The sequence below is a fragment of the Erythrolamprus reginae genome, chromosome 13 (assembly GCF_031021105.1).
Source record: "Erythrolamprus reginae isolate rEryReg1 chromosome 13, rEryReg1.hap1, whole genome shotgun sequence".
Taxonomy (NCBI): domain Eukaryota; kingdom Metazoa; phylum Chordata; class Lepidosauria; order Squamata; family Dipsadidae; genus Erythrolamprus; species Erythrolamprus reginae.
Window position 1 is genome coordinate 5365806 of NC_091962.1, and position 27718 is coordinate 5393523.

The 27718-nt window shown below is 42.8% G+C and overlaps 1 protein-coding gene across 1 annotated transcript in view; it reads left to right on the forward strand.

Annotated features, from left to right (window-relative positions):
• MAP3K11 (mitogen-activated protein kinase kinase kinase 11) overlaps positions 1-27718 on the forward strand; it is a 45545-nt gene that overhangs the window by 9064 nt on the left and 8763 nt on the right. The window contains exons 2-6 of the mRNA XM_070766042.1: positions 17382-17562; positions 18941-19089; positions 22038-22213; positions 24827-25067; positions 27542-27655. Of these exons, the coding sequence (XP_070622143.1) occupies positions 17382-17562; positions 18941-19089; positions 22038-22213; positions 24827-25067; positions 27542-27655 (861 nt within the window). The remainder of the gene's footprint in view (positions 1-17381; positions 17563-18940; positions 19090-22037; positions 22214-24826; positions 25068-27541; positions 27656-27718) is intronic.

Here is a 27718-nt window from a genome sequence, read left to right on the forward strand (position 1 = left end):
CAACTGACATTTCTTCTTAGCATGTAGTGTGGGGGTGGAGATTTGCTTTGAATGTAGCAAATAGATTGGGTGACTATGCTTCCGTGATCTGATTGGTTGGTGTAATCATGGTTATAGAAGGAATGGCATGAAGATTATGAAGTGTTTTGTTTAAGTCTGATTTCCAAATATAAAATTCTAAAATCATAATAATTAAAGGATTGACATATTGATTATAATGAAGTGTTTATTTTGTTTAAGGCTGGTTTCCAAATCTCTGGCAGGCGCGAGGTATCATCCCTTTTATTTAAACAAAAATATATATATATATATATATATATATATATATATATATATATATATATATATATATAAAATGGGTTTTTTTTGTTTTGTTTTTTTGCTGAATTTGAAAATTAAGGGAGACTAGGATAGATCTATTTCGGCCTTATTTTGGCCTCATCAGCTAGCCATACCCACTGGGACTTGAACCTGCAACCTTTGCCTTGTAAGGCAGAGAATTATCCTCTAGGTTACAGTATCCAATCCCTTCAGCTCTGCACCAGGGAAGGGTTACATATTTTTGTGTCGAATCACCCTGGTGTATCGAAGGAACATCACAGCTCCTTATTTGCCTCTTGGCCCAACCCAGGGCCATTTCCAAGGCAGTTAATTTTATTGATAGCCGACAATTCTATCTATATGTGTCTAATAGTAACAGTTCTAATCTAATATAACAGTTCTAATCTCCGGGGGGAGCTGGTTCCAGAGGGCCAGGGCCGCCACAGAGAAGGCTCTTCCCCTGGGTCCTGCCAAACGACATTGTTTAGTTGACGGGACCCGGAGGAGACCAACTCTGTGGGACCTAACCGGTCGCTGGGATTCGTGTGGCAGAAGGCGGTCCCGGAGATATTCTGGTCTGATGCCACAAAGGGCTTTATAGGTCATAACCAACACTTTGAATTGTGACCGGAAACCGATCGGCAACCAATGAGACTGCAGAGTGTTGGAGTAACATGCGCAAATTTAGGAAAACCCATGATAGCTCTCGCAGCTGCATTCTGCACGATTCGTGTGGCAGAAGGCGGTCTCGTAGATACCCTGGTCCGGGGCCATGAAGGGCTTTATAGGTGATGACCAACACTTTGAATTGTGACCGGAAACTGATCGGCAACCAATGCAGACTGCGGAGTGTTGGTGTAATGTGGGCATACCTAGGGAAGCCCATGATTGCTCTTGCAGCTGCATTCTGCACGATCTGAAGTTTCCAAACACTTTTCAAAGGTAGCCCCATGTAGAGATCATGTGACCGTTGTAAGTCTGCAACGGTTGTAAATCTGAGGACCAGTTGTAAGTCACTGTTTCAGTGCCGGAGTAACTTTGAACGGTCGCTAAATGAATCATTGTAAATCGAGGGATATCTTACAGCCAACGAACAAGCCACTCTCTTCAGAGGGCAGAGACGGCTACATATTTCAGTTTCCGTGGTTGGTAAACAATCAGATTTTTTTCTTTCCTCCTCCACTTCCGATCCTGCAGGTTTTAAAAGGATGGCAGAAAAACCTGCCTGGCCTGTTTATCAGAAGTTTAAAAAAAATAAAAAACGGGGCAGGCAAAAGGTTTGTTTTTCAGGCAATCGGCGGGTTAGAAAAGCCTGAATTTAAAATTTAATTTATAGCAGGTGGATTTATCTCTTAGAGGCAGCAATTTTTAGCCCCCCACCGAACCCTCAATTTTTTTCTCGTCGGGTGGAGTGAATTTTGACACGTTTTACAACCTACCTTGACACTGTTGTTAAGTGAATCACTGCGACGAGTAATAGGTCCGTGTTTGTGAATTCGGCCTCCTCCATGGACTTGGCTTGTCCGAAGGTCGCAAAAGCGGATCATATGACACCCGCCCAGTCTTGGGACCCGACAACCGTCATAAATATTCAAGAATCAGAATTTTGATCAGCTGACCAAGAGGATGCTGCAGTAGTTATAAGTGTGAAAAATGATTATTTATTTACTTATTTACTTATTTACTTATTTATTTACTTACTTACTTACTTACTTACTTACTTACCTACCTACCTACTTACCTACTTACATATTTATTTATTGGATTTGTATGCCACCCCTCTCCGTGGACTCGGGGCGGCTAACAACAGTGATAAAAAACAGCATGTGACAATCCAATACTAAAACAACTAAAAAACCCTTATTATAAAACCAGACATACATATAGATATGCCATGCATAAATTGTAGAGGCCTAGGGGGAAAGAATATCTCAGTTCCCCCATGTCTTACGGCAGAGGTGGGTTTTAAGGAGCTTACGAAAGGCGAGGAGGGTGGGGGCAATTCTGATCTCTGGGGGGAGTTGGTTCCACAGGGCCGGGGCCGCCACAGAGAAGGCTCTTCCCCTGGGTCCTGCCAAACAACATTGTTTAGTTGACGGTACCTGGAGAAGGCCAACTCTGTGGGACCTAACTGGTCGCTGGGATTCGTGCGGCAGAAGGCGGACCTGGAGATAATCTGGTCCCGTGCCATGAAGAGCTTTATAGGTCATAACCAACACTTGGAATTGTGACCGGAAACTGATCGGCAACCAATGCAGACTGCGGAGTGTTGGTGTGACATGGGCATATTTAGGGAAGCCCATGATTGCTCTCGCAGCTGCATTCTGCACGATCTGAAGTTTCCAAACACTTTTCAAAGGTAGCCCCATGTAGAGAGCGTTACAGTAGTCGAGCCTCGGGGTGATGAGGGTGTGAGTGATAGGATCATAGACGTATACCATTTCAGACAAATGGTTGTCCAATCTCTTCTTAAAAACTTCCAGTAATGAAGCACCCGCAACTTCCAGTGGCAGGCTGTACCACCGGTTAATCGTTCCCACTGTCAGGAAATTTCTCTTTAATTCCACGTTTCTTCTCTCCTTGATCAATTTCCATCCGTTGCTTCTTGTCCTGTCTCCTGGTGCTTTGGAGAATAGATTGACTCCCTCTTGTTTGTGGCATCCCCTCAAATATTGGAGGATGCTATCATGTCACTCCAACCCCTTCTTTTTATTAAACCAGACCCAATCCCTGCAACCGTTCTTCATGTATTTTATCCTCCAGTCCCCCAATCCTCTTTGCTGCTCTCTACAATCTTTCCAGAGTCCCGACGTCTTTATTTATAGCGCAGCGACCAAAACTGGATGTAATATTCCAAGTCTGACATTATAAAACAGTATTAATAACATTATTAACAGAGTTAAAACGGACCATGGAGGTCATCTAGTCCAACCCCCTAGAACTATACTAGGGATTCGAATTGCCAAACTGCCCGTCTTTCTGATCAACAAGCTCATTGTCTTAGTTACTGAGCCACCGAATCAGACATATCATTTCTTAGAAACATAGAAACATAGAAGACTGACGGCAGAAAAAGACCTCATGGTCCATCTAGTCTGCCCTTATATTATTTCCTGTATTTTATCTTAGGATGCATCTATGTTTATCCCAGGCATGTTTAAATTCAGTTCCTGGGGATTTACTAACGTCTGCAGGAAGTTTGTTCCAAGCATCTACTACTCTTTCAGTCAAATAATATTTTTTTACCTTGCTTCTGATCTTTCCCCCAACTGACCTCAGATGGTGCCCCCTTGTTCTCCTGTTCACTCCTGTTAAAAACACTTCCCTCCTGAACCTTATTTAACCTTTTAACACATTTAAATGTTTCGATCATGTCCCTCCTTTCCCTTCTATCCTCCAGACTATACAGATGGAGTTCATGAAGTCTTTCCCGGTAAGATTTATGCTTAAGAGCTTCCACCATTTTTGTAGCCCGTCTTTGGACCCGTTCAATTTTATCCAAATCTTTGTGTAGGTGAGGTCTCCAGGACTGAACACAGTATTATTCCAAATGGGGTCTCACCAGCGCTCTATACAGTGGGATCACAATCTCCCTCTTCCTGCTTGTTATACCTCTAGCTATGCGGCCAAGCCTTCTACTTGCTTTCCCTACCGCCTGTTCACCCTTTTTGAGACTGTCGGAAATCCCTACCCCTAAATCCTTCTCTTCTGAAGTTTTTGCTAACACAGAACGGCCAATACAATACTCCGATTGGGGATTCCTTTTCCCCAAGTGCCTTATTTTACATTTCAGTAGGGTTTGTCTGCTTGGGCAGGCAGGGTGGACTAGATCAGTGTTTTTCAACCAGTGTGCCGCGAGACATGGTCAGGCGTGCCGCGAAGCTCAGAGAGAAAGAAAACAAGAGAGAGAAAGGAAGAGAGAGAAAGAGCGAGAGAGAGAACAAGAGAGAAAGAAAGCAAGAGAGAGAGAAAGAACAAGACAAAGAAAGAGAGAAAGAGGGAGAGAGAAAGAGAGAGAAAGAAAGCAATAGAGAGAGAAAGAGAGGGAAGGAGAGAGAGAAAGACATAGAGGGAGGTAGGGAGGGAGAGAGAAAGAGAGCAAAAAGAGAGGAAGGAAGGAAGAGAAAGAAAGAGATGGAGAGAGAGAGAAAGAGGAAGGAAGGGAGTTAAAGAGGGAGGGAGAAGGAAATAAAGCGAAGGAGAGGAAGAGAGAGAGAGAGATAATTTTTATGTCCAAACTTTTTTTAGCCCCCCCCCCCCCCGGCTCAGTGTGCCCCAGGGTTTCATAAATGTAAAAAATGTGCCGCGGCTCAAAAAGGGTTGAAAACCACTGGACTAGATGACCTTACAAGGTCCCTTCCAAGTCTGTTTATTCTCTATTCCCTTGTTAATCTTATACCGGAATATTAAAAAAAATCCAGAGTCAATTTTCAGGGGCCAGGATATAATTTCTTTAGATTGGGGGAGTTTTGTTGACCTCAAATTCACACTGGTGCATTGACTCTGCACCCCCCCCCAGCCTCAAATACCCCCCCCCTCCCTTGGCTGCTGCTCCTGTTTTCAGGAGTTGGCAAGCACAGGAAATTGTGAATTTGGGGTGGGGGGGCGGTTTTGTGCAGCCGCACAGTAGCTGCATCCTCCTCCTCCAGCCCCCTCCCTCCCTTTCCGCTTTCTCATCGCGCCACGGGAATCAAGCTTCGCCAGTCGCTTCCTTCCTTATTGCTGGTTTCGCGGAGCTGGGTTGCGACACGAAGCCAGTATTCTTCGCCTTCCAGCAAACCGAGGGAAGGGGGGTTGGAGGGGGGGTGTTCTTCTAGACGGGCACCCATTTACCGGAAATGTTGTGGACTCTTATTTATGGCTTTCAGAGAGAGAGAGAGGGGGGGAAAAACAGAACTGGGGGTGAAGAGCGGGAGGCAAATTCATGAGGTCTAGCAGCTTTCGTTTTTTTTTTAACTTAGAAACATCGAAACAAGGCAGAAAAAGACCTCGTGGTCTATCTAGTCTTCCCTTATGCTATTTCTTGTATTTTATCTTATGATGGATATATGTTTATCCCGGGCAGGTTTAAATTCCCATGTAACACCAACACTCCGCGGTTTGCATTGGTTGCCGATCAGTTTCCGGTCACAATTCAAAGGGTTGGTTATGACCTTCATGGCATCGGACCAGAATATCTCTGAGACTGCCTTCTGCCACACGAATCCCAGCGACCGGTTAGATCGCACAGAGTTGGCCTTCTCCGGGTCCCGTCGACTAAGCAATGTCGTCTGGCGGGACCCAGGGGAAGAGCCTTCTCTGTGGCGGCCCCGGCCCTCTGGAACCAGCTCCCCCCGGAGATTAGAACTGCCCTTACCCTCCCTGTCTTTCCTAAACTACTCAAGACTCATTTATACCGCCAGGCATGGGGGAGTTGAGATATTCCTTCCCCCTAGGCCATTACAAGTTATGCATTGTATGTTTGGTTTTATAATAAGGGTTTTTAGTTGTTTTTATTATTGGATTGTTACATGTTGTTTTTATCATTGTTGTTAGCCGCCCCGAGTCTACGGAGAGGGGCAGCATACAAATCCAATAAATTATTATTATTATTATTATTATTATTATTATTATTATTATTAATGTCTTAACATTAAGACGTCTCCCCCAGGCTTATATAGTTTTATGTATGGTATGCTTGTGTTGTATGTTTTTAAAATATTTATTTATTTGTTTGTTTGTTTGTTTATTAAATTTGTATGCCGCCCCTCTCCGCAGACTCGGGGCAGCTCACAACAGCAACAGAAAACAATATATAATACAAATTCAATAATTAGAAAGCTAAAAACCCATAATTTAAAAAACATGCACACAACATACCTCCCCTACAAAAATTGAACGGGTCCAAAGTTGGGCTACAAAAATGGTGGAAGGCCTTAAGCATCAAACTGATCAGGAATAAGGTATAAATAAGGCATATAAGGTAGAAAGATGGCTAAACGAAATTACAGACCAAGGAATAAGGAAGACTCCAGAATTTTTCTTATTAGGTATTACAAATAATAAATATAAAAAAGAAATATATTATTTAATAACTCACCTTTTAGTAGCTGCTAGGATCATTTTTGGACAAAGATGGAAAGAAATGGAAATTCCAAAAGATGAAGAGGTTTTCAGAAAGATTATGGAATGTGCAGAGCTAGATATGATGACGAGGCGGTTAAATAATCAGGAACCATCAGAATTTTATAAAACTTGGCAGATGGTTTAAAGTTGGTGGAATAATAAAAAAACTTAAGAATGTTAAAATAAAGTGCTAAACAGTAAAATTTATTACATTGAATATATTACGTATGTATATATTTCTCTGAATTGATCTAAACTATAATAAGTTTTTTTTCCTTTTTTGAATCAAGAAGACTTCTATTTTGAGCGGAGCGACTGTAGCTCCTTTTTATGTTATGTGTATTGTTTGGTCTTTTTATGTTTGTTTGAAATGTTTTGTCTTTTAATTTTAAAACAATAAAAGATCAGGAAAGACCTAATCTGTATAGTCTGGAGGACAGAAGGGGAAGGGGGGCGGGCATGATCGAAACATTTAAATATGTTAAAGGGTTAAATAAGGTCCTATTAAAAAGTGTTTTTAATAGGAAAGTGAACCCAAGAACAAGGGGGCACCATCTGAGGTCAGTTGAGGGAAAGATCAGAAGCAACGTGAGAATATATTATTTGACTGAAAGAGTAGTAGATGCTTGGAACAAACTTCCAGAAGGCGTGGTTGGTAAATCCACAGGAACTGAATTTAAACATGCCTGGGATAAACATAGATCCATCCTAAGGTAAAATACAAGAAATAGTATAAGGGCAGATTAGATGGACCAGGAGGTCTTTTTCTGCCGTCAATCTTCTATGTTTCTATGTATTCTGGGTGGGTGGATCAGGGCAGGAGGGTGAGGTGGCAGAGGTCAGGAAAAAATGCACTGTAGACCAATGGGGCACTCTGCACATGCTCCAAGTTTCTGTGATTTAGTTTTTAAAAAAAGAGGAATTTGGGGGGAAAAAAAGCAGAAAGAAGAGCAATGAAGGTGATTAAAGGTTTTGGAGGTTATTGTTTTGCAGTCAGGCGGTAGGGAAAGCAAGTAGGATGCTTGGCTGCATAGCTAGAGGTATAGCAAGCAGGAAGAGGGAGATTATGATCCCCTTATATAGAGCGCTGGTGAGACCACATTTGGAATAATACTGTGTTCAGTTCTGGAGACCTCGCCTACAAAAAGATATTGACCAAATTGAACGGGTCCAAAGACGGGCTACAAGAATGGTGGAAGGTCTTAAGCATAAAACGTATCAGGAAAGACTTCATGGACTCAATCTTTATAGTCTGGAGGACAGAAGGAAAAGGGGGGACATGATCGAAATATTTAAATATGTTAAAGGGTTAAATAGGGTTCAGGAGGGAAGTGTTTTTAATAGGAAAGTGAACACAAGAACAAGGGGACACAATCTGAAGTTAGTTGGGGGAAAGATCAAAAGCAACATGAGAAAATATTATTTCACTGAAAGAGTAGTAGATCCTTGGAACAAACTTCCAGCAGCCATGGTAGATAAATCCACAGGAACTGAATTTAAACATGCCTGGGATAAACATATATCCATTGTAAGATAAAATGCAGGAAATAGTATAAGGGCAGACTAGATGGACCAGGAGGTCTTTTTCTGCCGTCAGACTTCTATGTTTTTATGTTTCTATGTTTCTAAATCATACGACGAACAGGATTTGCGTCCAGGAGAGAAGCAACCTGGAATTAAGGAGAAATTTCCTCACAGTGAGGACAATTCATCGGTGGAACTGCCTGCCACCAGAAGTTATGGGTGCTCCATCACTGGAAGTTTTGAAGAAGAGACTGGACAGCTGTTTGTCCAAGATGGTATAGGTAGTTTTTGACTTACAACCACTGAAGGGCTGCAAAAAAGTTTGCTACCACACTGTGGGCGTGGCTTATTGTGTGGTTTGATAGTCATGTGACCGGGTAGGAGTGGCTTGCCAGCCATGTGACCAGGTGGGAGTGGCTTGACAATCATGTGACCAGGGGGTGGCTTAAAGGTCCTGTGACTGGGTGGAAGTTGCTTACCAACCAAGATAAGTTTTCAAATAGGTGCTTGGACTCTTTTTCAGTGGATTAAGTCAAATTATTTGAATAGCCGCAAAAAGGACAAATGATAGACACCATTAATTGTTGAGGAGCACAGTCACATTTTAAGGTTTTGTACAGAACCCACAAGGTTCAGTAGGATAACAGGTTAGGCAAGGAGCTCAATTTTCTTTCATTGCTATAAAAGTTCAGTTCTGGTAATGATTAAAATGATTAAAGCATTTATGGGTAATAATTTCCTATTTTAAAAGTAATTAAGGCTTAGACTAAGGTACTAGAGGAGGAAGGGCAATAAAGAAAACTATTAAGTATTCAATAAATAGTGCATAAACTTACTACCCCCACTCCGTCTCAGCCCACTACTGGTCAAAGGATTAGGGATTGGCAAATTGTGGACTTCAACTCCCATTCCTGAGCTAGCATGATTGGAGGAGGAATTCTGGGAGTTGAAGTCCACAAATCTTAAAGCTGTGAAGTTTGCAATATCTGTACATGATTGTAAAAAGTATACATGCTTGTAAAAAGTATTCTGCTACACTGGTATTTTATTAAATAATATATTACTGCACCATTTGGTTTAGAATACTTTCCCCCCTTCTTTTCCACTCTAAAATCTAGGTGCGTCTTATGCTCCGAAAAATACAGTAATTCACTTTACCATCAGCAGAGATGATGATGATGATAATGATAATAATAATAATAATAATAATAATAATAATAATAATAATAATAATGGTGGAAGGTCTTAAGCATAAAACGTATCAGGAAAGACTTAATGAACTCAATTTGTATAGTCTGGAGGACAGAAGGAAAAGAGGGGACATGATCGAAACATTTAAATATGTTAAAGGGTTAAATAAGGTCCAGGAGGGAAGTGTTTTTAATAGGAAAGTGAACACAAGAACAAGGGGACACAATCTGAAGTTAGTTGGGGGAAAGATCAAAAGCAACATGAGAAAATATTATTTTACTGAAAGAGTAGTACTGTAGATCCTTGGAACAAACTGGTAGATAAATCCACAGTAACTGAATTTAAACATGCCTGGGATAAACATAGATCCATCCTAAGATAAAATACAGAAAATAGTATAAGGGCAGACTAGATGGACCAGGAGGTCTTTTTCTGCCGTCAGACTTCTATGTTTCTAATAATAATAATAATAATAATAATAATAATAATAATAATAATAATAATAATAATAACAACAACAACAACAACAACAACAATAATAATAATAATAATATATTATTAGATTTGTATGCCACCCCTCTTTGAACACTCCAAAAATGTTGCAACAGGTGTGAAAAATGGTGCCATTGTACGATAAAGGGACTGTTGTATAAGATGCTTGAGTAGGGGGGTAGACTAGAAGACCTCCCAAGTCCCTTCCGTTTCGATTGATGGATTGAATTAGCCTACCGTATTTTTTCGGAGTATAATTTATTTATTTATTTTATTTATTTATTTGTCAAACAATTATAGGGTGATAATTTGTACATATTAAACATTAGATAAGTAATGATAAAAAGTAGACAATAGGACAGGGACGTTAGGCACAGTGGTGCATTTATGCACGCCCCTTACAGACCTCTTAGAAAGGAGGAGAGGTCAATTGTAGATAGTCTAAGCTAAGGTTAAAGGTTTTGGGGTTAGGAGTAGAAACCACAGAATCAGGTAGGGCATTCCAGGCGTTGATTACTCTGTTGCTGAAGTCGTATTTTTTGCAGTCAAGTTTGGAGCGGTTGACATTTAGTTTAAATCGATTTCGTGCCTCGTGTGTTGTTGCGGTTGAAGGTGAAGTAGTCGTTAACAGGTAGGACATTTTGGTATATGATTTTTATGAACTATAATTAAGTCGGAACGGAGATGACGGAGTTGTAAGTTGTCTGAAACCAAGGATTTCAAGTCTGGCGGAGTAAGGTATTTTGTTGTGAGAAGAGGAATGTGAAATATGTCTGGACTCTCTCAATTGTGTTGATGTCCGATATGCAATGTGGGTTCCATACAGGCGAGCTGTATTCTAGGATTGGTCTGACAAATGTTTTGTAAGCTCTTGTTAGCAGTTCAAAATTACTACTGGGAAGGATTAGGTTAACAACTCTTAAAGCCTTTTTGGCAATGTTGTTGCAGTGGGCTCTAGGATTTAGGTCAGTGTTTCCCAACCTTGGCCACTTGAAGATATCTGGACTTCAACTCCCAGAATTCCCCAGCCAGCATTCGCTGGCTGGGGAATTCTGGGAGTTGAAGTCCAAATATCTTCAAGTGGCCAAGGTTGGGAAACACTGACTTAGGTCATTGATTATGAGTACTCCAAGGTCTTTGACAGATTGAGGGTTATCAATAAGTTCAATTCCTCCAAGTTTATATTTAGCATTCTGATTCTTTTTACCAATGTGTAAGACAGAGCATTTAGTGGTGGAGATTTGAAGTTGCCAGGCACACCTTTGTTTTTGGGGAGGAAAATATGGGGAGAAATTTGCCTACCAGATATTCATATAGCTACATCCTTAGTCTGGTCAAATTCAGTACATTATTTTATCCCCTGGTTTAGGGCTTTAAAAAAAACACCCTATTAGGAGAGAGTAACAATGAAAGAGCTTGCAAGCCGCTAAGAAACATAGAAACATGGAAGTCTGACGGCAGAAAAAGACCTCATGGTCCATCTAGTCTGCCCTTATACTATTTTCTGTATTTTATCTTACAATGGATATATGTTTATCCCAGGCATGTTTAAATTCAGTTCCTGTGGATTTATCTACCACATCTGCTGGAAGTTTGTTCCAAGGATCTACTACTCTTTCAGTCAAATAATATTTTCTCACGTTGCTTTTGATCTTTCCCCCAACTAACTTCAGATTGTGTCCCCTTGTTCTTGGGTTCACTTTCCTATTAAAAACACTTCCCTCCTGGACCTTATTTAACCCTTTAACATATTGAAATGTTTCGATCATGTCCCCCCTTTTCCTTCTGTCCTCCAGACTATACAGATGGAGTTCATGAAGTCTTTCCTGATACGTTTTATGCTTAAGGCCTTCCACCATTCTTGTAGCCCGTCTTTGGACCCGTTCAATTTTATCCATATCTTTTTGTAGGTGAGGTCTCCAGAACTGGACACAGTATTATTCCAAATGTGGTCTTACCAGCATTCTATATAGCGGGATCATAATCTCCCTCTTCCTGCTTGTTATACCTCTAGCTATGCAGCCAAGCATCCTACTTGCTTTCCCTACCGCCTGACTGCACTGTTCACCCATTTTGAGACTGTCAGAAATCACTGCCCCTAAATCCTTTTCTTCTGAAGTATTTGCTAACACAGAACTGCCAATACAATCTGCTAGCATCCTTAGTCTGGTCAGATTCAGTACATTATTTTATCCCCTGGTTTAGGGCTTTAAAAAAAAAACCCTATTAGGAGAGAGTAACAATGAAAGAGCTTGCAAGCGGGTAAGAGCTGGGAACATCGTTAGCACCTTGTTGGGGCTAGAAAGAAACTTATTCAGAGCAAGTAGAGCAATGGAAAAAACCCTGCAAAGACTTAGAGCTTGGAAAATATTTTTCGCAGAGAGAAACTATGATAGAGCCTGCAAGGTAAGAGCTGGGATGATCGTTAGGGCTGGTGGGAAAAAAAAGCTACATTTTTCCCCCCCAAGATGCACCTGAATTTTCAGCCTCAGTAAAAAGGTGCATCCTAGACTCCAAAAAATATTTTATTTTTTATTTATTTATTTATTGGATTTGTATGCCACCCCTCTCCGGAGACTCGGGGCGGCTAACAGCAACAATAAAGCAGTGTACAATAGTAGTCTGATGTTAGAAACAATTAAAAACCCATTAATATAAAAAACCAAACATACATACATACATACCATGCATAGAATTGTAAAGGCCTAGGGGGAAGAGGGTCTCAATTCCCCCATGCCTGGCGGCAGAGGTGGGTTTTAAGCAGCTTACGAAAGGCAAGGAGGGTGGGGGCAATTCTAATCTTTGGGGGGAGTTGGTTCCAGAGGGCCGGGGCCGCCACAGAGAAGGCTCTTCCCCTGGGTCCCGCCAAGCGACATTCTTTAGTTGACGGGACCCGGAGAAGATCCACTCTGTGGGACCTAACCGGTCGCTGGGATTTGTGCAGCAGAAGGGGGTCCCTGAGATAATCTGGTCCGGTGCCATGAAGGGCTTTATAGGTCATAACCAACACTTTGAATTGTGATCGGAAACCGATCGGCAACCAATGCAGACTGCGGAGTGTTGGTGTGACATGGGCATATTTGGGAAAGCCCACGATTGCTCTCGCAGCTGCATTCTGCACGATCTGAAGTTTCCATGGTAGTTAAGAAGCTGGCTAGTTGAAAGTTTGCTTGCTAGCAGTGTTTATGTTCTTTCTCTCAAGGCCTTTCCGTGGCTCGGAGAGAATTTTTTCAGAGGGAAGAACAAACAGCGTGGCTTAGAAATCTCCGGAAACAATGCCCTGCGTACATTGGGGGGGGGGGGTGTTATTGGTGAGTGTGGGGGGGGGGGTCTCTTGGCTTCCTCCAACTTGCTTCCTGCCAATTTATTTGGGAGTTTTTTTCCCTGGCTTCCTCCCTACGAAGGCCCCGCGGGGAAGGGAAATTCATAGAACAGCTGGGGAAAGGTGCAGGGATTGCGGTCGGCGACGTCCACCCTCTCCATGGCTCGGCAGAACAATAGGCCGATTCTCCGGCCGTCCCCACACACACAATGGAGTGTCCAGTGCGACTGCCCCCTCCACAAAATGTCTGCCGGGCCTACGGATTGTGGGAACGGAGCCCAGCCGACCTGTGGGTTTTCCCTCGCTGGGATTTCGACCGAGGGCATATAAGGGTCGTTCTGCAGATTTTGGGGGGATGGGGGTTGAAATTAAGAGAGGACCACGTGCAGAGGGCCTGTGCTTGCAATCTTCTCCAGGTCCCGTCAGCCAGGCAATGTCGCTTGGCGGGACCTAGGGGAAGAGCCTTCTCAGTGGGGGCCCCGGCCCTCTGGAATCAGCTTCCTCCAGAGATTCGTACTGCCCCCACCCTCCTCGCCTTCCGTAAGAGTCTTAAGACTCACCTATGTCGCCAGGCTTGGGGCAATTAGGTCTCAGCACCCTGGCCAACGAAATGAGGTATATGTTGTACAATTGAACTGGTATGATTGTTTTGAAATATTCGATTTTTAGGCTGTAATTTTAAATTTAATTAGATTTGTCCTTGTACTGTATCGTTGTATTATATGCTGTGAGCCGCCCTGAGTGCTCGGAGAAGGGCGGCATACAAATGAAATCCAATAGATGGATGGATACGAGACCGCCTTCTGCCGCACGAATCCCAGCAACCGGCTAGGTCCCACAGAGTGGGCCTTCTCCGGGTCCCGTCAACAAAACAATGTCGTTTGGCGGGGCCCAGGGAAAGAGCCTTCTCTGTGGCGGCCCCGGCCCTCTGGAACCAACCCCCCCCCCCGGAGATTAGAATTGCCCCCACCCTCCTTGTCTTTCGTAAACTCTTTAAAACCCACCTCTGTTGTCAAGCATGGGGGAACTGAGACATCTCCCCCTGCCTATGTAGTTCTAGTGCATGATATGACTGTATGTATGTTTTTATATTGGGGTTCCTTGCTTTTAGATTTTTAAATGTACAATTGTTATCTTAGATTTTAATTATTAGATTTGTCAATATATATTGTTTTTATCATTGTTGTAAGCAGCCCCGAGTCTGCGGAGAGGGGCGGCATACACATCTAATAAATAATAATAATAATAATAATAATAATAATAATAATAATAATAATAATAATAATAATAGTAGGTAGACAGACAGACAGACAGACAGAAAAATAGATAGACAGAAAAATAGATAGACAGAAAAATAGATAGATAGACAGACAGACAGACAGACAGACAGACAATGATAGATGGATGGATGGATGGATGGATGGATGGATGGATGGATGGATAGATGATAGATAGACAGACAGACAGACAGACAGACAGACAGACAGATGATGATAGATAGATAGATCAGACCGACAGATGGATAAACCTGCTTCCCCAACCTGAATTCCGAAGCGAGGTTGCAGCCTTTCTGTTTATGGGTAGGCCGTCGCTTCCTGCCGTTCATTTAGTGACGGTTCAAAGTCTTGACGGTGCTGAAAAAAACGCGACTTACGACCGGGTTTTTTTCACGCTTACAGCCTTTGTGAGCATTCCCACGATCAGATTTCTGACGCGTGGCAACGGACTCACATTTGTGACGGTTGCTCAAGCCAGATTCACTTTAGAAATAAAAATAAACCATGCAGGGCCGGAAACTTGGCATTTGCGTGTGCACAGAAGGGGAACAAAAGAAAAATGGCGGCGCCCAGAGAGCGGCAATTGGACCGGGAGTCATTGCTCACAGTCACTCATGCCCTCATCACCTTGAGGCTCGACTACTGTAATGCTCTCTACATGGGGCTACCTTTGAAGAGTGTTCGGAAACTTCAGATTGTGCAGAATGCAGCTGCGAGAGCAATTATAGGCTTCCCTAAATATGCCCATGTTACACCAACACTCCGCAGTCTGCATTGGTTGCCGATCAGTTTCCGGTCACAATTCAAAGTGTTGGTTATGACCTATAAAGCCCTTCATGGCACCGGACCAGAATATCTTCGGGACCGCCTTCTGCCGCACGAATCCCAGCGACCGGTTCGGTCCCACAGAGTCGGCCTTCTCCGGGTCCCGTCGACGAAACAATGTCGTCTGGCGGGACCCAGGGGAAGAGCCTTCTCTGTGGGGGCCCCGACCCTCTGGAACCAGCTCCCCCCTGAGATTAGGATTGCCCCCACCCTCCTTGCCTTTCGTAAACTCCTTAAAACCCACCTCTGCCGTCAGGCATGGGGGAACTAAAACACCTCCCCCTTGCCCATGTTGTGTTGTTGATTGATTGACTGTGTGCCTGTTTTTTATATATATTGGGATTGTTTTAGGAAATTACTAATTTTAAATTGTAATTAGATTGGTGGGCATTGGATTTTTATTATGTACTGTTTTTTATTATTGTTGTGAGCCGCCCCGAGTTTGCGGAGAGGGGCGGCATATAAATCCAATAAATCTAATCTAATCTAATTGACCGGTGACCTCTTAGTGACATCATCAGTGGGCTGGTACCGGTATGCACACTCCAGTAGCAATCCATTACTGCTGGTATGTAGGGTCTCCTGCCTGAGCAAGGGGTTGCAAGTGAATGCTGGCTGGGGAATTCTGGGAGTTGAAGTCCAGATATCTTCAAGTGGCCAAGGTTGGGAAACACTGGAATAGAAGACCTCTAAGGTCCCTTCCTTCTCTGCGATTTCTGATTTCTGTACTCAGCTGTAACGCCAACGTAAGTCAGAGCTTGGGATGGCTTCCGCAATCTTGGTGCCCGGGAATGCGAAGGAAGCTTGGCATGGTGACTGAACTGGCCATTATAGGGAAACCTTTCCCGGCCGCGAGGAATTGCTATTGAGGGTAGGCTCCTCAAGGGAATTTATTGCTATTGAGTGAAGCTGGGCCAAAATGGGGGAGGGGGGGGAAATACCAAGGAGAAAATCAGAGCTGGGACGGAGCCCGGTTGGAAAGGGAGAGATAAAGAACACCGTGGTTGCATTCACACAACCGCGAACCAGTTTTGACATAGAATAGAAAGTAGGGAATGGAATGGAATGGAATAGAAAATATGGAATGGAATTGAATGGAATGGAATAGAATAGAAAATATGGAATGGAATCGAATAAACAGAAAATATGAAATGGAATAGAATAGATTAGAATAGAATAAAATAGATAATATGGAATAGAATAGAATAGAAAATATGGAATGGAATGAATAGAATAGAAAATATGACATAGAATAGAAATTATGGAATAGAATAAAATAGAAAAGAATAGAAAATATGACAGAATAGAATAGAAAATATGGAATAGAATAGAATAGAAAATATGGAATGGAATGGAATGAATAGAATAGAAAATATGGAATAGAATAGAATAGAAAATATGGAATAGAATAGAATAGAAAATATGGAATAGAATAGAATAGAAAATAGAGAATAGAATAGAAAATATGGAATAGAATATAATAGAAAATATGGAATAGAATGGAATAGAAAATATGGAATAGAATAGAAAAGAATAGAAAATATGGAATAGAATAGAATAGAAAATATGGAATAGAATAGAATAGAAAATATGGAATAGAATAGAATAGAATAGAAAATATGGAATAGAATAGAATAGAAAATATGGAATAGAATGGAATAGAAAATATGGAATAGAATAGAAAATATGGAATAGTATAGTATAGAATAGAATAGAATAGAAAATATGGAATAGAATAGAATAGAAAATATGGAATAGAATAGAATAGAAAATATGGAATAGAATGGAATAGAAAATATGGAATAGAATAGAAAAGAATAGAAAATATGGAATAGTATAGTATAGTATAGAATAGAATAGAATAGAAAATATGGAATAGAATAGAATAGAAAATATGGAATAGAATAGAATAGAAAATATGGAATAGAATAGAATGTATATGTATGGTATTGGGAGAAAAAACAATTAAAACTTAATATTTTTTTAAAAAATCCCTATATTTTAATATTTTTAATAGTGTCAGAGAGTGGCACTGTTGACATAGTGTCAATAATGTCAGTTCGCTTACTGTGTCACGAATTTAAGAAGCGCCACCGATTCGCTTCACGGCAAAAGGTCATAAAACGGCAGCCACCATCACTTAACAAATACCTCGCTTAGCAGGGGAAGTTTCGGGGCTCAATTTGCGGTGGTACGTCGAGGACTACCTCTACAGGGGAGAGTTCCAGAAACGCCTCTGCAGAAAACACCCCCCCCACACACACATTTTTAATCCTATTTTTGTGGGATTGTGTGAAAGCTTTCTCTTTTTTTTCCTTCCGCAGTTTTGTTGAGCGAATACGTGGACGACGGTGAGGTCGGCGGGAAAACCCTCAAGATCACCGATTTCGGCCTGGCCAGGGAATGGCACAAAACCACTAAAATGAGCGCAGCCGGGACTTACGCCTGGATGGCGCCGGAGGTCATCAAAAATTCCACTTTTTCCCGCGGTAGTGACGTCTGGAGGTAAATTGGAAAACGGGAGTTTCTACAGAAGGACGAAGGACGGGGGGGTCTAAACCTGCTAGGCCAAGGAGCCTTTTGACTTATACGGGTGGTCCTCAACTTACAACGGTTCATTTAGTGACTGTTCGAAGTTCACAACCGCCCTGTAAAATTTGACTCGTGACCGTTTTGCAGAGTTACAATTTTTTATAGGATCCCCCACAATCACACAATGGACATTCAGACGGGTTTATGTTTATGACTGTCGCTGTGTCCCAAGGGGTGTGTGTCGCATGATCCCCTTTTGTGACCTTCTGACCAGCCGAGTCAATGGGGGGGGGGGGGAAGCCAGATTCAATTAACAACCATCTTACTAACTTATCAATTGCAATTATTTGGTTAGCAACAAGAAAGATCGTAAAATAGGGCATCGTTCACCAATGCCTCACTTAGCGACTGAAATTGTGGTCTCGGTTGTGGTCGTAAGTCGAGGACTAACTGTATACCGCTTCAGAGTGCTCTATAGCAGCGGTCACCAACCGCTGGTGGTCCACGAGAAAATTTTGGTGGTCCGCCGAAAAATTATTTGCATTTTTTTACATTGCGCTAAATCAGGGTTTAACAAAATATGGCAATGTGCAATGAACGTTTTTGTTGCTGCAGAGGAGTGCCCCCCCCTCGGGGTCTTTTTGTGTGGGCCCCTCTGCTTGGAAAGTCTATGTTGCTAGTCCTCAATGAGGTGCTTCTGCTGGGCCTCCTTCTCGCGCAATTTGAACTGAGCCAGCTGTTTTGCCAACTCTTTCTGTTGGTGGAATGGCTGGTAGGGGAGGGGTGAGTAGGGGCCGGCGAGGCGCCCCTCGACATGAGTGACATTGAGTTGGCCACGCCCACCCAGTCACATGACCATCTAGGCACGATTAACCCAGTTAGTCATTTTGAATCCATCTGGAGGTGTTTCTGTCTATCTCACATTTTTCTAGTTTATTTAGTAGTAGATTATGGTCTACTTTGTCAAAAGCCTTACTTTGTCAATAGCCAGCTCATATTAATGGTCCGCGGGATTTAAAATTATGAATTAAGTGGCCCCTGAGGTCCAAAAGGTTGGGGACCTGTAGCCTTCTTTGAGGAGTCAGCCTATTACCCCCAACAATCGGGGTCCTCATTTTACCGACTTCGGACGGATGGAAGACTGAGTCATCCTTCAACCTGTCAAGTGGAATAACTCAATTTATAACTTTTCACTTTGAAGTTTTCGCCCCATCCCTTGAGGCTTTTAAGGAGAGACCGGACAGGGTCTCCTTGAGCAAGGGGCTGGACTAGATGCCCTCCAAGATCCCAACCGAATAAATGGTTTTAAGTTGAGAACTGCTTGTAATCTTTTCTGTATTTCTTCCTCCAGTTATGGGGTGCTGCTGTGGGAACTCCTTACCGGCGAAGTTCCATACCGGGGAATTGACGGGCTGGCTGTGGCTTATGGGGTTGCCGTCAACAAACTCACCCTCCCGATACCATCCACGTGCCCCGAACCCTTTTCACGTTTAATGACGGGTAAGTGAAAATATCTCAGGCCAGAATAAAAATAATGTATAGTAATATGATATGTAAAACATAAAATAAATAAAAACAGATTAACACATAAAAATGAAACAAATAGCATGTAAGGGTAAACACAAACGGATTCACTGCGCAAACAAATAAAGGCAACACTCAAATAACACATCCTAGATCTGAACGAGTGAAATATTCTCATTGAATACTTTGTTCTGTACAAAGTTGAATGTGCACAACCGCAGGTGGAATTGATGGTCAATCAGTGTTGCTTCCTAAGTGGACAGTTTGATTTCACAGAAGTTTGATTTACTTGGAGTTACATTGCGTTGTTTAAGTGTTCCCTTTATTTTTTTGAGCAGTGTATTTCAAGTCAAGAACAATGAAATGTAAGGGTAGGTAAGTAGCAAAATAAGAGTTAGAACATAAGAACCTAAGAAGAGCCATTGCTGAATCGGGCCAAAGCCCATCAAGTCCAGCGTTCTGTGTCTCACAGTGGCCCACCAATTGTCCATGGGGATCTTGAGCAGAAAGAGAAGGCAAGACCCTCCCTTTCCCTTGACCCCCAACAAATGGAACCCAAGGGAATCCTGCCTGCCTCAACTAACATAGAGGCGGCACATGGACATCCGTTTCAATAAGCACCTCTGATACCCTTGGCATCCCTGAATCTGTCTAATCCTACCTTGAAGCTATCCAGGCTGACAGCTGTCACGACCTCTTCTGGGAGTGAGTTCCATCAACCAAGGACCCTGTGGATGAAGAAATATTTCCCTTTATATTTGTCCTCACTTTCTTACCTATGAGCTTTAGGGAGGGCCCCCTCGTCCTAGTATTGTGTGATAGAGAAAAGGATTTTTCTCTATCCACCTTTTCTATCCCATGCGTGATTTTATACACTTCGATCAAGTCACCCCTTCAATGCCGGCTTTCAAGGACGAAGAGACCAAGGCGTTGCAACCTGGTTTCATAAGGGAGGTGTTATTAAGATAAGTGATTTGAAATTAGGTCATATATATGATTGAATAGTAATTGCTGGTAGCACGCACCGACTGAGCTGTCAAAAAGACAGCAGAGGTGGAGGGGGCTATGTATGTTATTATTGTTGTTGTTGGTTGTTGTTGTTGTTGTTGTTGTTATTATTATTATTATTATTATTATTATTATTATTATGTCAATACAACACAGCAAATGAGATCACTATGCTGGATTTCGTATTTCATCACCAGTCGGGTACTTCCCAAGCACCTAGGATTATTATTATTATTATTATTATTATTATTATTATTATTATTGTGTCAATACAACACAGCAAATGAGATCACTATGCTGGATTTCGTATTTCATCACCAGTCGGGCGCTTCCCAAGCACCTAGGACTGCGAATTATGTTTGCCGATCCCAGTAAAGCCGCCTTTTGCAATTGACAGATGGAGATTTTGTCAATTCCGATGGTTTTCAAATGTCCGCTGAGATCCTTTGGCACTGCGGCCAGCGTGCCAAGTACCACTGGGACCACTTTCACTGGCTTATGCCAGAGTCATTGCACCTCGATTTTTAGATCTTCGTATTTTGTATTATTATTATTATTATTATTATTATTATTATTATTATTATTATTAATTAGATTTGTATGCTGCCCTTCTCCGAGTATAGTTTGTTTATGTTATGTCTATGTTTTTCTTTGCCTTTTCTGGGGGTTCCCCCCTCCCCTTTTTAAAACCTTTTCTTTCATGTGTCTGTCACCAAATGTAGACAAACAATGATCAAATGCAATAATGTATGGATTGAGAAAATGTCTGTTTTTAAATGTATATAAACCAAATAAAAATATTTTTAAATAATAATAATAATAATAATTAAAGAGAATGAATAAATGAATAGTCCCTGCCATTTTCGTAGCAGACAGATCCGGCATCTTGACGTTGTACAGTCTTCAAGGGGTGGCTGATTTATTCCTTCATTCATTCATTCATTGTTTGTTTGTTTGACTTCTATGCCGCCCAATCCTGTGAGACTCAGGGTGGCTTACAACAATGCAAATATGATACAGTATTAAAAAGAAGTCAAACCTCAATAATAAACTATAAAAACGCCATTATAAAGCCCCTAAACTAAAAAACTACGAAACCCCATTATAAAACCCGTAGATCAAATCTATCAAACAATGTACATTGGTACCTCTACTTACGAACTTAGTTCGTTCCGTGACCAGGTTCTTAAGTAGAAAAGTTTGTAAGAAGAAGCAATTTTTCCCATTGGATTCAATGTAAAAGCCAATAATGTGCGCGGTTGGGGAAACCACAGGGAGGGTGGAGGCCCAGGAGATTCCTAGAGAGGCCCCACGGAGGCTTCTCCCTGTCTTTTCCGGCCCTGTTTCCTCCCAGGAGATTCCTAGAGAGGCCCCATGGAGGCTCCTCCCTGCCTTTTCCGGCCCTGTTTCCTCCCAGGAGATGCCTAGAGAGGCCCCACAGAGGCTTCTCCTTGCCTTTTCTGTTTACAGTTTTGGAGGCTCGGGTTTGGGAAAATGGTTCTTGGGAAGAGGCAAAAAAATCTTGAACACCCAGTTCTTATTTAGAAAAGTTCGTAAGTAGAGGCGTTTGTAGGTAGAGGTACCACTGTACATCAATCAAACATGACTCGGCCGTGCCAGATGTTAGGATCAACGACCCCCTGGCCTGCCAGCAAAGCCAGGTCTTTGTGGCCTTACGGAAGGCCAGCAGGGTGGGAGCAGTATAGACTTCAGGGGGAGAGTTGGTTCCATAGAGCTGGGGAGGTCACAGAGAAGACCCTACCCTGCAGTCCCGACGACCTGCATTGTTTAGTCGACGGGGCCTGGAGGAGGCCAACTCTGTGTGATGCGGCAGGAGACGGTCCTGTAAGTAGGCTCTGAGCCATGTATTTTCACCTCTGTTATTTGACTCCTTTTCCTTTTGTTTCCCTTCGCAGAGTGCTGGCATCAGGACCCCCACACGCGCCCCAGCTTTGCCTCCATCCTCGATCAGCTGACGGTCCTCGAAACGCAGGTGCTGCGCGACCTGCCCCAAGAATCCTTCCATTCCTTGCAGGACAACTGGAAAGTAGAAATACAGGATATGTTTGACGAACTGCGGGCGAAAGAGAAGGTGAGAATCAAGATGGAGGAGGGCGGGAGGCGGGAGCGGCTTTCCGAACAGCAGCGGGTTGGACTAGAAGACCTCCAAGGTCCCTTTCCAGCTCTGTTATCCTAGGATGCAGTTGTTTATGCTGAATAAACACGACCTAAGCATAGCCCGTAAAATCATCTGTGTTCTGGCCACCCAACAAGGCAGTATACAAACACACACACACACACACACACACACACACACACACACACACACACACAGAAGCTTGCAAAAAGCAAAGGTTTCTTTACGTATGAAATTGGATAAAAGCCGCAGCAACTGCAAAAGGAATGCTGGTTTATGAGTCCAAGGGTCAGGGTTAACGACTCAAGCCGGCAACAAAAGTCTCTCTGGCTTACTTCAGCCAATTACTCACATGGGTTGAGTGTCAGAATTCCAAAGTTGTCCAAAGGAAAAACTGAACCACAAAGCGTCTCTCTCAAATCCGAACGATAATTTCCCACACTGCCTTCTGCAAGCCCTTCCCTTTTTAGCCCTGCTGCAGCTTCCTTGGTTGCTGACAGCTGTGCCTTAGTATCTCTGTCTGTGTCTGCGCAGCTGCTCCTGGTGTCCCAGCATTCTACGCACCCTGACATTGAGGATGGGGTCATCCATCACCCTCTCCTCATGTGACCCAGATGAGATTCTGACTGGAGATCCTACAGGCTCTGCAGGCCTCTCTGCCTCTCCGACACCTTCCACACCCCCTTCTCCTTCCCCTTCACTGACTCCTCTGTAATCCAAACAGGTCTTCTTTGATCTGATGGACCCGGCTCCTCTGAGTCAAAATCAGTGGGCAGAGGAGCTGGCTGTGAGCCAACCACAACAATCTGCTACAACATCCTTCTTGTCAACGACTACTTCAGCTTCAGCCACAAAAACACACGAGCATACACCAGATACAAACTTAAAGTAAACCGCTCTAAACTCAACTGCAGGAAACACAACTTTAGTAACTAAGCAGTTGATGCATGGAACTTCCTAACAGACTCTGTAGTATCATCACTTAATCCCCAAAACTTTACCCTTAGACTAGCCACTGTTGACCTCTCCCAATTCCTAAGAGGGCTTCAAGGGGCGTGCATAAGTGCACCAGAGTGCCTTCCTTCCCCTGTCCTAATGTTTCTCTCTTACTAGTCTCTTACTTCTCAAAAAAATAAAGGGAACACTTAAACAATAGACTATAACTCCAAGTAAATCAAATCTCTGTGAAATCAAACTGTCCACTTAGGAAGCAACACTGATTGACAATCAATTTCACATATTTCACATATTTATCAGACTTGTATGCCGCCCCAAGTCTACGGAGAGGGGCGGCATACAAATCTAATTATTATTAATAATAATAATAATAATAATAATAATAATAATACTGTTGTGCAAATGGAATAGTTGTGCAAATGAAATATTCAATGAGAATATTTCATTCATTCCGATCTAGGATGTTTTGTTTGAGTGTTCCCTTTATTTTTTTTTGAGCAGTGTATATAAATATTATATCCACTGTTATATTGCTTTTATTGATGTTGTGAGCCGCCCCGAGTCTTCGGAGAGGGGTGGCATACAAATCTAATGAATAAATAAATAAATAAATCTTTTTATACTATCAGTACGTAAAATAAATAACAAGAGTTGGAAGGGATCTTGGAGGTCTTCTAGTCCAACCCCCTGATCAAGGCAGGACACCCTTATACAGGCAGTCCTCGACTTACAACAGTTCGTTTAGTGACTGTTCAAAGTTACAACTTTCAACGGTTGTTCACACTTATGACCATTGCAGCCTTCCCATGGTCACGATCAAAACTCAAGACACTTGGCAACTAACTGGTACTTAATGATGGGTCAAGTGATCAACTTTTGACAAGCAAATGTTTTTTGGGGGACCCTGCCGTCGTCGTAACTATGAACCAGTTGTCAAAGATCCAAATGTAAAAATCACACGCAACAATACTGCAATGGGAGTAATTCAATTCAATTCAATTCAATTCGATTTATTGGATTTATATGCCGCCCCTCTCCGAAAACTCGGGGCGGCTAACAACAGTCATGAACAATATACATGAATAATATACAGTAAAAAAAATCCAATACTAAAAACTAACTTAAGACCCCTTAATGTATAAAACCAGCATACGTACACACATACCATACATACAGTTGTATCAGCCTAGGGGGAGAAGAAGTCTTAATTCCCCCATGCCTGGCGGCAGAGGTGGGTTTTGAGTAGCTTACGAAAGGCAAGGAGGGTAGGGGCAGTTCTAATCTCTGGGGGGAGTTGGTTCCAGGGGGCCGGGGCCGCCACAGAGAAGGCTCTTCTCCTGGGTCCCGCCAAGTAAGGGTGAAAAACAGTCGTAAGTCCCTTTTTTCCAGTGCTGTTGTAACTTTGGACGGTCACTAAAGGAATCGTCGTAGGTCGAGGACTACCAGCAGGTGGGATGGGAGGCCACTAGGAAATCACTCCTTTCAGAGGAGAATCTGCATCAAACTGTAGATCCCATCATAACCGGAGGATCCAAGGATCTCCTCCGGAGGGACGCCGCGTTTTCCTCTCTCACAAGTGGGGGATTGTTCGGGATCGGTTTCTCTCCCCAGGAGCTGTTGAGCCGGGAGGAAGAGCTGAACCAGGCGGCCCAGAAGCAGAAATCCCAGGAGGAATTCCTCCGCCAACGGGAACACGAACTGGCCCAGTGGGAGCTGGAGGTCTTCGAGCGCGAGCTCAGCCTCCTGATCCAGCAGATGAACCGCGACCGGCCGCACGTGAAGAAGCGCAAGGGAACCTTCAAGCGCAACAAGCTCAGAGGAAGGGACAGCGAACGCATCAGCATGCCGCTCGGTAAGGAGGCTGGGTTGGAAGCCGGAAGGCCCGGCGGGAAATAGGAATTCTGGAAAAGAAATATCGGGCACGTAGGAAACCGGGGAATTAAATGTTTTGTCCCAGGGAGTCTTGAAAATATGTACAGTGCACTGGGGGGATTCTGGGAAATAATGTGGTGCCCTCAAGAATGCTAGGAAATAATGTGGGGCCCTCAGGAATTCTGGGAAATAATGTGGGGCCCTCAGGAATTCGGAGAAATAAATTTTGTGCCCTCGGGAATTCTGGGAAATAATGTGGTGCCTTCAGGAATTCTGGGAAATAATGTGGGGCCCTCAGGAATTCTGAGAAATGAATTTTGTGCCCTCGGGAATTCTGGGAAATAATGTGGTGCCTTCAGGAATTCTGGGAAATAATGTGGGGCCCTCAGGAATTCTGAGAAATGAATTTTGTGCCCTCGGGAATTCTGGGAAATAATGTGGGGCCCTCAGGAATTCTGAGAAGTAAATTTTGTGCCCTCGGGAATTCTGGGAAATAGTGTGGTGCCTTCAGGAATTCTGGGAAATAATGTGGGGCCCTCAGGAAATCTGAGAAATAAATTTTGTGCCCTTGGGAATTCTGGAAAATAATGTGGTGCATTCAGAATTTCTGGGAAATAATGTGGTGCCCTCAGGAATTCTGGGAAATAATATGGTTCCTTCGGGAATTCTGGGAAATAAATATGGTGCCCTCAGGGATTCTGGGAAATAAATATGGTGCCCTTGGGATTCTGGGAAATAATGTGGTGCCCTCAGGAATTCTGGGAAATAAATACTGTATGGTGGCCTTCGGGATTCTGGGAAATAAATATGGTGCCCTCGGGAATTCTGGGAAATAATGTGGTACCTTCAGGAATTCACATGAAAAACAAACACAGAAACATAATTTGGGATTCTTACATCCCCATTTCTATCAGAAGATCTAACGGAGATATGTACATTTTAAAATTATAATTATTTTATTAATGTTTATGCTTGCACATTTTTTATTTGAATTTCAAATAAAGATACGTTTATCTGTTATTTATCTTTCAGGCTATCTTTCTATTTAATTTCACTCCCTTTGTCGGTTTTAACGTTTTTAACCAATTGTAAAATTTATCCCATATCCTATAATAATCCCTTCTCACTTCCTTGTCAGCATGTCCAGTTTTGCACAGTCCTTGATTATTTTAAATTATCATTCCTTCTTTTGGCATCTCTTTTGGCCTAAGTTACCCTCGCCGCTGTCAAAATATGGATAATCAATTATTTAATTTCCTTTTTATACATTTTATTCAGAATATCTCATAAAAATAATTCTGAGTTTTCTTTCTCAATTTCCTCTTTCATAATTTTTTTCAACCACTTCCCTACCATGTTCCAATAAGTTCTTGCTTCTGAACCGATCCTCCATAGGTGATAAAATGTTCCGTTTTCTTTTTTTTACACTTCTAACACATAGGGGATGCTTTCGAGCTGTTCACCTCGTTTTATTTGGATTTAAAAAAAATAAAACCATTTTTCTTTTTTCAAAACGAGGAAAAATCCCTAACCAGGTTTAACACACAGCTTGACAGGTGGAGACAGGTGGACTTGATCCGCTTCAAAGGTGGTTTTTATGGTTGTTGTCTCTTTTCCACAGCTCACATTAGAGAAACATCTTTCAGCTGTGGCGAGGGGGGCGTTTGCCCAGGTTCGCCTGGTGCGCTAGTTGCGGCCCTATTTGGACCGGGAGTCATTGCTCACAGTCACTCATGCCCTCATCACCTCGAGGCTCGACTACTGTAACGCTTTCTACATGGGGCTACCTTTGAAAAGTGTTCGGAAACTTCAGATCGTGCAGAATTCAGCTGCGAGAGCAATTATGGGCTTCTCTAAGTATGCCCATATCACTCCAACACTCCGCAGTCTGCATTGGTTGCCAATCAGTTTCCGGTCACAATTCAAAGTGTTGGTTATGACCTATAAAGCCCTTCATGGCACCGGACCAGAATATCTCCGGGACCGCCTTCTGCCGCACGAATCCCAGCGACCGGTTCGGTCCCACAGAGTGGGCCTTCTCCGGGTCCCGTCGACTAAACAATGTCGTCTGGCGGGACCCAGGGAAAGAGCCTTCTCTGTGGCGGCTCCGACCCTCTGGAACCAGCTCCCCCCAGAGATCAGAATTGCCCCCACCCTCCTTGCCTTTCGCAAACTCCTTAAAACCCACCTCTGCCGTCAGGCATGGGGGAACTGAAACATCTCCCCCTTGCCCATGTTGTTTTGGTGTTAAATTGATTGTGTGCTTGTTTTTTAATATTCTGGGGTTGTCTTTTATGAATTTTTTAGCTTAACATTGTAATTGGATTGGTGGGCATTGGATTTGTCACTATGTATTGTTTTTACCTTGTTGTGAGCCGCCCCGAGTTTGCGGAAAGGGGCGGCATATAAATCCAATACTGTAAATCTAAATCTAATCTAATCTTCTTTTGTCAGATTTTAAGCACCGCATCACGGTCCAAGCATCTCCAGGGCTGGACAAAAGGAAGGATTTCTTCGACGCAAGCGCCGGAGGCTCCCCTACGTTCCCGCGATTTCGAGCTATCCAGTGTGAGTGGATAAATCCTCCAACACACATCTCAACCAGCTTAGATGCCGATAGGAGCAGTCCTC